Source organism: Nicotiana tabacum, chromosome 3, assembly GCF_000715075.1.
Source record: "Nicotiana tabacum cultivar K326 chromosome 3, ASM71507v2, whole genome shotgun sequence".
NCBI lineage: Eukaryota > Viridiplantae > Streptophyta > Magnoliopsida > Solanales > Solanaceae > Nicotiana > Nicotiana tabacum.
The window spans coordinates 67,578,369-67,588,840 of record NC_134082.1 but is presented as its reverse complement, the minus strand read 5'-3'; the positions used below and the strand labels follow the sequence as shown (position 1 = coordinate 67,588,840).

The 10,472-nt window shown below is 40.6% G+C and overlaps 1 protein-coding gene across 1 annotated transcript; it reads left to right on the top strand.

Moving 5' to 3' along the window:
- Positions 1 to 9,777: 9,777 nt before the first annotated feature.
- On the top strand, positions 9,778 to 10,257 carry LOC142176420 (uncharacterized). The gene has a single exon (XM_075244072.1). The coding sequence runs from the start codon at positions 9,778 to 9,780 to the stop codon at positions 10,255 to 10,257; it is 480 nt and encodes a 159-aa protein (XP_075100173.1).
- The last annotated feature ends 215 nt before the right edge of the window (positions 10,258 to 10,472 follow it).

Here is a 10,472-nt window from a genome sequence, read left to right as displayed (position 1 = left end):
CCACAAGGAAGAACACAACAGGGACCTGGTCCTTTAGGGTTTTCTGACAGAAGTACAAGTCAACTGTACAGCTGGAACGTAACAACAAAAAGTGACTGTTTGCAACTGTTACAAAGAGAAACACAACAAGGGCCTGGTCCCTTAGAGTTCTTTGACAGAAGTACAAGTTAACTATACAGCTGGAACGCAATTGCAGAAAGTGATTGTCCGCAACTGTACATGCGATAGTGTAGCAGACAGTGCAGCAATTACTTCTCATTGGGAAAAAGCATGTACCAAGAATTGACATCACCATTGTGATGTCTTTTGTAGTATAACAACCTGGTTCAAGGCACAACATTTTTCACTTGAGCATTTAGTGATATTCTCTCAAGCAGAAAAGTGTTCTTCCTGTATTGAAGTCACAAGTGCGTCAAGAACAAGAAGACAACTCCACTAAAGGATCAGTTTCACAATGAGTCTATGTGTATCCATAGTTGAGTTGTAATTTTGTTATTTTGTTCTTCATTGTAACTCCTATCTTGCTTTCTTAGAAGCTGTGTTTTAGGAAACCCTCTTACAAAATCTGTAAACTCTTTGAGTTTATGTTGTGACTAGGCTTAGTCATAAGTTAAAGTCTTTGTTACTAGAGAGTGACAAAGTGGCTTGTGGTAAGAGTATCACAAGTTAGTTGACTGAATTCTTTGTAATAAAGTTATTACAAAGTGGCTTGTAATAGGTGTTTACAAGTTAGTGAAGTTGAAAGCCTACAAGTGTAGGTCGTGGTTTTTGTCCCCTTGAGTGGGATTTTTTCACGTAAAAATCTCGTGTCTCCTTTACTTACTGCTTTATAAGTATTCTCAACAGAAACTCATAGAGGATCAGGTGCTCTATAGTTTAGTAGACTCATATAAGTTAATAATTGGTATCAGAGCAGGTTCTTTCTAAAAGGTTAACACCTAGAAAGGATCTCAATGGCTACTCCACCCAACTTTGAGGAAGGACAATCAACCTACAGACCTCCTAGATTCAATGGTCAATACTACAGCTGGTGGAACTCGCATGCATGATTTTATAATGGCCGAAGATTCAGAGTTGTGGGACATCATCTGTGATGGTCCACATGTTCCTATGAAGAAGCTTGAAGAAACTGGACCAATGGTACCGAAAGACAGAAAGGAGTACATTGATATTGGTAGAAAAGTCGTAGAAAAGAACTATCGCACCAAGAAAATCTTGGTATGTGGTATAGGACCCGATGAGTACAACAGAGTCTCAGCCTATGATACTGCCAAAGAAATATGGGAAGCGTTGCAAACCGCACATGAAGGAACTACTCAAGTTAAACAGTCCAAGATTGACATGCTCACCATAGAGTATGAGCTCTTCAGGATGAAGGATGATAAGTCTATACAGGATATGCACACCAGATTCACATCCATCATAAATGAGCTTCATTCATTTGGAGATGTTATTCCCAGAAACAAGCTTGTAAGGAAAATCGTCAATGTTATACCTGGTTCTTGGGAAAGCAAGGTAAATGCCATCACTGAAGCTAAAGATCTACAAACTCTAACCATGGATGAGCTGATTGGTAATCTGAAGACATACGAGATGAAAAAAAAAGGACGGTGAAAGGAGAGAGCCAAAGAAGGAAAAGAACATGGTACTGAAGGCTGAAAGCAGTGACTCAAGTGAAGAAGATAGTGATATGCCCTATCTTACTAAAAGATTTCAAAAGATGGTTCGAAGAAATGGTGGTATACCAAAGAGGGGCAGTTCAAGTAAGGCAAGGAACAATGATCTCTATCACAGGTGCGGAAATCCAGGGCATTTCATCAAAAACTGTCCACTCGTGAAACATGAGCAATACAAGCAAAACTCTGACAAAGCAGCAAAAAGGAACCTGGTTCCAGGCAAACGATTCAATCGAAAAAGTGCAGCTGACAATATTGTGAAGCAGGCTCTTGCTGCTTGGGGAGACTCCCCCAGTGAATCAGAAAGGGAACCAGATGCAGAAAACAGCTCCATGATGGCAGTGGAAACTGAAACAATGAAGTATGACTCACTGTTCGCGGTAATGGCTCAGTCTGATGATGATGAAGAAGATGAAGATGATGAGGTAAATTTCAGGGATGTTCAGAGAAATCTGAAATCCTACTCTTTTAAGAAGTTAAGGTCATTAGCAAATGTTCTAATTGATGCTTATTATAGCCTTGATAATGATAAGGAGATCCTGACCATAGAACTAGGAGAAGCTGAACAATCTAGAAATGATCTGGTGGTTTGTGTAGTGGACCTAAATGAGACCATAGCTAATCTTGAAAAAGAAAAGGAAGTTCTGAATGAAAAAATAACTAGTGTAGAAAATGAGAGAGATGACATGATGGTAGAAGGTCTTAGCAATGAGAAACACACTCTTGAAGAAACAATTGCAGCTATTGAGCAAGAAAGGGATGATTTTTTTAGTGATAATCACTGACCTAGAGGAAACCATTGAGGGACTCAATAGAGAACATAGGACTGTGAGTCTTGGGAAAGGGAATGAAGTAGCTAGTGAGACACACATCAAGCTTGAAAAGGAATTAAATGATGTGAAAACTAGTCTATGTGGTGAACTTGAGAAAAATTAGCAACTTCAAGCTAAGTTGGAGAAAATAAAAATTGATCTTGAGAAATCTCTGAAGTGGACCTGGTCCTCAGATGCTATCACTACCATGTATTTCAACAATAGTGGAAACAGGCAAGGAATCGGGTTCCAATGGGAGAAAACTCCTTACAACCCTCACAACAAGTACATCGTTGTTCCTGATAATTGGCTGTGTACCCATTGTGGGAACAATGGGCACTTCAAAAAAATTGCCAGGCCAGGGTTCAATCTGTTCAAAAAAAAAAGTGTTTACTGACAAAGTGACTACTAACAATGGACCAGGTACCGCTCGCAAGAAACGAATATTGCCTGCATGGACTAGAAAAGCCCTTATTCATCCCTTTTATAATAACAAGGGACCCAAACTAGTTTGGGTTACTAAATCTAACCCATAAATTGCATGTGCAGGGAACAGTGAGAGGAAGCGGACTATAATGAACCATGGACAGTGGATGCTCAAAGCACGTGACTGGAAGCACCATGAATTTCTTCTCACTGAAAGCCCTGCGGGAAGGGAATGCATCCCTTGAAAAAGGAAGGGGTACATTTTCAGTGTTGTAAAAGTTGGAAAGTCTCTCTGACACTCAATTCAGAACGTGGACTATGTGGAAAGTCTGAAGTATAGTCTCCTAAGTGTTTCTCAAATCTGTGATAAAAAGAATAAAGTAGAGTTCTTATCAAAAGTGTGCACAATTACCAATCTGGTAACTGGCAAAGTGGTCTTAGTGGCCAAAAGAAACAAGAACATCCATGTTGCTGACTTTGAATCTCTGCAAGCTGGTGATAAGAGATGCTTGAAGTCAGTTGATGATGACGCAGAACTTTGGCATGGAAGATTGGGGCATGCAAGCTTCTCACTTCTGAATAAATTAATTCAGAAGGACCTAGTTCGTGGTTTGCCAAATTCAAGATTCACCTGGACACTGGTTCTTAGAACAAAGGATGAAACTTTTGAGGTATTTATGGCCTTTGTCAAGAAGATCCAAGTGAAGATAAAATTAAAGGTAGTATGCATCAGATCTGACCACGGGACAGAATTTAACAATGCCAAATTTGATGAGCTTGTAACAAAAATGGAATCACACAGAACTTCTTTGTACCAAGGACTCCACAACAAAATGGTATTGTTGAAAGAAAGAACAGAACTCTCGAAGATATGGCATGGACAATGCTCATCAACAGTTGAATTGCCAAAAAAATTTCTAGGCAGAAGCAATAAACACTGCATGTTACTTGGTGAGCAGGTCTATGATCAAGTCCCTCCTGAACAAAACCCCCTATGAGCTGCCAAATAGAAGAAAACTAAAGACAACTCATCTGAGAACGTTTGAATGAAAATGCCATGTTCTCAACAATAGGAAGGACCAACTTGGGAAGTTTTGATGCAAAATGCGATGAAGGAATCCTTCTAGGATACTCCCCACAAAGCAAAAGCCATAAAGTCCACAACAAAAGGGCACATTGTGTGGAAGGAAGTATTCATGTGCTATTCAACGAGACACCCTCCTCTAACAAAGGAGGAAACAGTGATGATCAAGATAATGAACCACCTATGGTCCTTGAGAAATATATGAGGTTTCAAATGGGTAGGCTGATATGATGAGTAAGATGAAGAAGACTGGTGAAGACAATGCAACATCCACTTCCACTTCTCACAAGGAACCTGGTACCTCAATAAACTACCACTGAAGCTGAAGAAAGAGTGGAGATGCAGTGCAAGGCACTCCACAAGTGACTGAACAAGGAGTGCAGGGAAATCCAATTAACCTGCCCAGTTCCTTTACCAATCAAACCTAAGTCCTAAACTGGAAACACAAAAGCTCCCATCCACTTGATAACATAATCACTCCCCTTCATTCTGGATTTAGACAAGAATCAAAAATTCAAAAAAAAAAATTTAGTCCCTTCTATATTTTCACTCCAGAATAGAATCTAAAATCAAGTCCCAAGGAATCCCACTTGAAGGCTGCCAAAAGAAGTTTGAGATACCTTAAGGGAACACGGGACCTGGTCCTGTATTACCCCTTAGGTGACAGTTTTAACCTTATTGGGTATGCTGATGCTAACTATGTAGGTTATCTTGTGGACAAGAAAAGCACTTCAGGAATGGTTCACTTGCCATGATCATGTCTCATCTCTTGGGCCACATGGAAGCAAAACTCAATGGCTTCATCAACAACTGAAGCAGAATATGTAGTGGCAGCATCCTGTTGTGCTCAACCTCTATAAATTAAGCGGTAACTGGAAGATTTTGGGGTATTTTATGATGGTATGCCTCTTCTATGTGACAACACCGGTGCACTCAACTTGATCAAGAATCCAGTTCAAAACAAGAGGACCAAGCACATTATGGTAAAGCATCATCTTCTACGGGTCAATGTGGAGAAAGGGTTGATCCGTGCAAAGTCCTGCAGCGCAGAAAACCAAATTCCAGATATCTTCACCAAAGCCTTGAGTAGGGAATATTTTGGAAGAAACAAAGTGAAGCTGGGGTTATTAAAGTCTAATAGAGAACCTGATTCTCCATCAGTTGGCTATGAAAAACACCTTCAGGTAAAAATAGCTAGTGTTTTCTGGCCAAGCCTAACTCACATCGATACCGTTGCAGCTAAACACGCATAACGATCATAGAAGCTAAAGGTACAATTATGAACTGCAAAAGAAGAGCTGCTAAAATCTTTTTCAAAAAAAATTGATCGAGTATCAGGTTTATATACCACAGGTTAGTAGTAATGTGTTTGTTCTGCATGCCTTCTAAAAAATGTTAACAAAATTAACTCAGCTGCCACATCATCTGACTTTTCAAAGTCTGCATGTCATGTCTTGTCTTTCAAATCCCTTCATCCCCTCTGCAAACAACGTTTTCCCACAAACCTACCGCCGTTTTTAAGACTATTCAGAACCTGTTTCTCTCTCTTCTCATCATTAGTCCTTCTTCCCATAAAACTCTCTTTCTCTCTAACAGCAAGTCATAAACCTTTATCTCTTCTATACCTCTGTGATCCTCTCTTCACTTCTCTCACTCAATCTACTTACCTACCAAATACTCTTATAATGGCAATCGAACGATCGCTTTCTTCTCCCACCATTAGCACCACTCCCACTTCCCTATCATCCTTAAAATCATCCCACAAAAATTCACTATTCCACTCCTTCGAATACTACTGTATCCACACCTGGTTCCTCCTCTTTTCTTATAGCTTTTCCTTTTCTGACAAACCCTGTTTTCCTTCCATGTATTGAAAACCCTATGTTTTGTCACTCTTCTTATCTCATAAAAGAACACTCAGGAGGTTTTACCTCACAAGTGTCAGAGATCTCTGAGGATGATCCTGATCAGTATCTGAACTCCTCCATTTTGGACTTAGTGACTCCCACAGAGTCACCAGAAAAGGAAGCAGCTCACAACATCATGGCTATCGCTGCTGAGAGTCTGATGAATGAAGGAGCATATCTCTTGTCTGAGTATCAGGGGGAAGAAACTTCATTCCTAGGTGATGTAAAAACCATAGTACTCCTCTAGTCCTTGGCTCATGAGACGTTCCCCAAAAAACCTGCTGAAGAACCTGATTCTCTTCCAGGAAAACCCACTCTTGCACCTCTTAATCATCCTAAGCTCTTAGAATCCTCCTCCAAGTCACCCGCTATCAGGTCGCAGCAGAAAGAGGGCTTCGAGTCTACATTATAGAAAAGTAGGAGGAGTGTCAAGACAAGGAAAAAGAGGTTGATGAATCAAGGGGAATTTGTTATTGACAAGAGCGTTCCAGTAGATGGGGTTGACAAAAATGCTCTAATGGAACTGGTTCCTTAGTGAAACAATCTATAAAAGCTCAAAAGTCTATGGATGAAGCTTCTGATAAAGCTATTGAGAAATAAAATGGTGCATCCGTGAAGGGCAGCAGCAAGTCTAAGAAGAGTCCATTTGAGCAAGCCATGTCTGAAGATGATACTGTGGGGCTAGTAAGTTGGAAAGGAAAGTCTATTGAAGGATCTAGAAAATGAAAAAGTGAAACTGTAAGGGAACCTGGTTCTCTGAGGACCATGACCAGTGATAGTGGTCTTTGGCAGGAGAGATTAAGAACTTAAAAAGTCTTGTGGGGTCGTACATTTGACCCAGCAATTTCAGAGATGGCTGGTATGAGACAAATTCTGGAGATAGTGTAATTTCAGCAATGGGAGCACTTGTTTCAGGGGAGCATGCCTCTGGTGTATGAAGATGCGGTCCAAAATTTCTGTGCATCTCTCTTCACTGTTGAGGGGGATCACATTTGTGCACTAGTAAATAGAATAGACATTGTACTCGACGCTTTAGCATTGGGAAAGGTTCTCAAACTTCCATGTGAAGGAATGTCCTCAGTCAAAGGTATCTGTGGTGTCAACTTTAGGAGAGCTATCATGAAATAGCAAGCTATTCAGTAGGGGGAATAGGTGCATAAGAAGGTATTGCTTCCTGAGTATCATCTTCTTTTTGAACTGGTCAATAAGGTGCTCTTACCTCGTTTTGAGAGGCGGTCTATTGCTACAAAATCAGATATGGTCTTAATGGAGGCGCTTTGATGAGTTTATCCCAATCAATCTGTCAGCAATCATGATAGATCATATGTAAAAGGTGACAAACTTTAAAGGTGGGAATCATGGGCTACCATATGGTTTCTCCTCACTCAAGTGTTCAGATTTTACAATGTCCCCTTGGGTAATCCCAAAGTGGGCACACACAAACCTTCTCTAAAACTACTCTGGAAGAATATGAGTGTGTATAAAGAGTTGGTGTAAGCATCTCGACCATTTCTCATCTAATCAATGCTCAAAATGTAGCTTCTGAAGAGATCAGAAGGTTGAGGGCTCAAAATGCCATACTGGAAACTCAGCTCAGTCAAGCAGTTAAAGGACCCGATTCCGTTAATGAAGAAGTTGCTCGCCTGACAAAGGAAAATGATAAGTTTCGTGCAAAACTGCTTGAAGAACAACTGTATGCAAATGCCCGACTGGACCTGGTTCTCAAAATCATTGTTTCCTCCTCTTCCAAGCCTCCCTCTCCTAGTGCCCTCTAGGATCCTCTTAGTGGCCAGCTATCTTTTGCTCTAATGTTTTGTGACTGTTGTTTTCTTTTTGTGATGGCATGCTAGATTTCACCATTACTGCTCCTATTTTGCTCTGTCCATTGTTAATCTTAATGAAACAACTCCTCTTTTTGCCTATACAATGTTGTTTTCCTCTGGCTTCTCTTTTCTGTCATGTTGTGTGCACATATGTGGCATGAGTTGGCTGTGTTAGACTTCTTTATGTTGATTGCTTGCTTGTGTATATTTTTAATGATGCCAAAAAGGGGGAAAAGTTCAGGGGGAACTTTTGTAGAAACTTTATGCAAATATAGGGGATCTGAATAAGGGGGAATCAAAAGCAAAAGGTCAGAGGGAACTTGTGTAGTTTCTGGTACCTTATCTGGTTATTTCTGCTCTGAACAAATACTATCAATGCCTAAGTTTGTCATCATCAAAAAGGGGAAATTGATGGGTTTTTAATGTCTTTGCCTTATGTTGCTTACGTTTTGATGATCTAACAAACTTATTGTCAAGAACCAGATAGAGAACCTGACCAACCTAGTATACATTTAAAATGAACAATGTTCAGTCTAATCTCCAGCAAATGAGTGAACAACCACAAGGAAGAACACAATAGGGACCTGGTCCCTTAGGGTTCTCTAACAGAAGTACAAGTCAACTGTACAGCTGGAAGGTAACAGCAGAAAGTGACTATCCGCAACTGTTACAAAGAGGAACACAACAGGGACCTGGTCCCTTAGAGTTCTCTGATAGAAGTACAAGTCAACTATACATTTGAAATGCAACTGCAGAAAGTGACTGTCCGCAACTGTGCATGCGACAGTGCAGCAGTCACATCTCATTGGGAAGAAGCGTGTACCAAGAATTGACATCATCATTGTGATGTGTTTTGTAGTATAACAACTTGGTGCAAGGCACAACATTTTTCATTTGAGCATTTAGTGATATTCTCTCGAGCAGAAAAGTGTTCATCCTGAATTAAAGTCATAAGTGCGTCAAGAACAAGAAGGCAACTCCACTAAAGGATCAGTTTCACAATGAGTCTATGTGTATCCGTAGTTGAGTTGTAATCTTGTTATTTTGTTCTTCATTGTAACTCCTATCTTGCTTTCTTAGAAGCTGTGTTTTAGGAAACCCTCTTGCAAAATCTGTAAACTCTCTGAATTTATATTGTGACTAGGCTTAGTCATAAGTTAAAGTCTTTGTTACTAGAGAGTGACAAAGTGGCTTGTGGTAAAAGTATCACAAGTTAGTTGACGTGAATTCTTTGTAATAGAGTTATTACAAAGTGGCTTTAATAGGTATTTACAAGTAAGTGAAGTTGAAAGCCTACAAGTGTAGGTCGTGGTTTTTGTCCCTTTGAGTGGGATTTTGCCACGTAAAAATCCCGTGTCTCCTTTACTTACTGCTTCATAAGCATTCTTAGTGGAAACTCATAAAGGATTAGATGCTCTATAATTTGGTGGACTCATATAAGTTAACAATTTTGACACAGATCGACGATCTTCTAGAGGTCGATTTTTGCCTTGCAAGAGGGTCGAAGAACATGGTAGAGATTTCCAGTCAGCGTATAGATTCGCAACCGATAGGAGAGATGATTGCGACCGGAATAATAAATCATTGTAGGGCAAGGAGATATAGGGTTCCCAAGACTCCTCCTACCCCACGCTGTCTGAATACAACTTCAACATCAGTATTATGGAATTAGTGTCAGCTATGAGGAGCATTAAGGAAGCACGGTTCCCGAGGCCAATGAGGCCTGATCCCAGTCAGAGGGATCCTAATTTATGGTGCGGTATCATGGGACCAACGGCCACCGGATTGGGGACTACCAGCATTTGCGCGAGGAAGTGGCAACATTATTAAAAAACAAAACTATCTCTGAGAATTCTTAAGTGACTGAGCTAAGAACAATTGCGGCTGCAACTAGAATAACACGACTAACCCTCCGCGTTTGACGATCAACATGATTTTTATGGGGGGACAAGATTAATGGTGTGGCATTTTCGGCGGCAAAAAAAAATGAAGGTAGTAGTAACCCACAGTAAGAGGCTCTAGGAAGTCGCTAAGGACGACATCACCTTCATGGAGGAGGACGCAGATGGACTCCTACTTCCTCATAACGATGCCATAGTAATCTCTCTTAATGTTTTAGATTTTAAGATTAAACGTGTTTTGGTGGACCCAGGGAGTTCAACCAACATTATCCAATGGATACTGCTAGAACAACCCAAACTAACCGAGAGTATAATTCCAGCCACAAAGCTCCTCGTCGGCTTCAATTTAGCAAGTGTAACAACCCGAGGGGAAATCCTGCTACCTACGAATACCGAAGGGGTAATGAAAACTGCCATTTTCGAAGTGGTAAATGGTGATATGGGTTACAACATCATTCTTGGGAGACCATGGTTGCACGAGATGAAGGTTGTACCGTCAACATACCATCAACTTCTGAAATTCCTAATGCTAGAGGGAATTAAAAAGATAAAAGGTGAACAACCGGCGGCAAGGGAGATGAACGTGATCAAAGTTTCTAGTAATAAAGGGAAGGAACATGCAGCGTAGCAATTATAGCAATCGAATGCCTGCTCCCGAGCCCGAATGTAGTCAACCAGGGGGAAGGCCGTCGGAACCCTATCAGGTACCAAGATATTTCCAGGTACCAGAAGAAACGGATGCAACAAAGTCCACAGCGGAGAAACTCAAGCAAGTCGCATTGTTCGAAAAGTTCTTGGAGAGGAAATTCCACTTAGGGATAGGATTAAAGCCCGAGCTTAGGT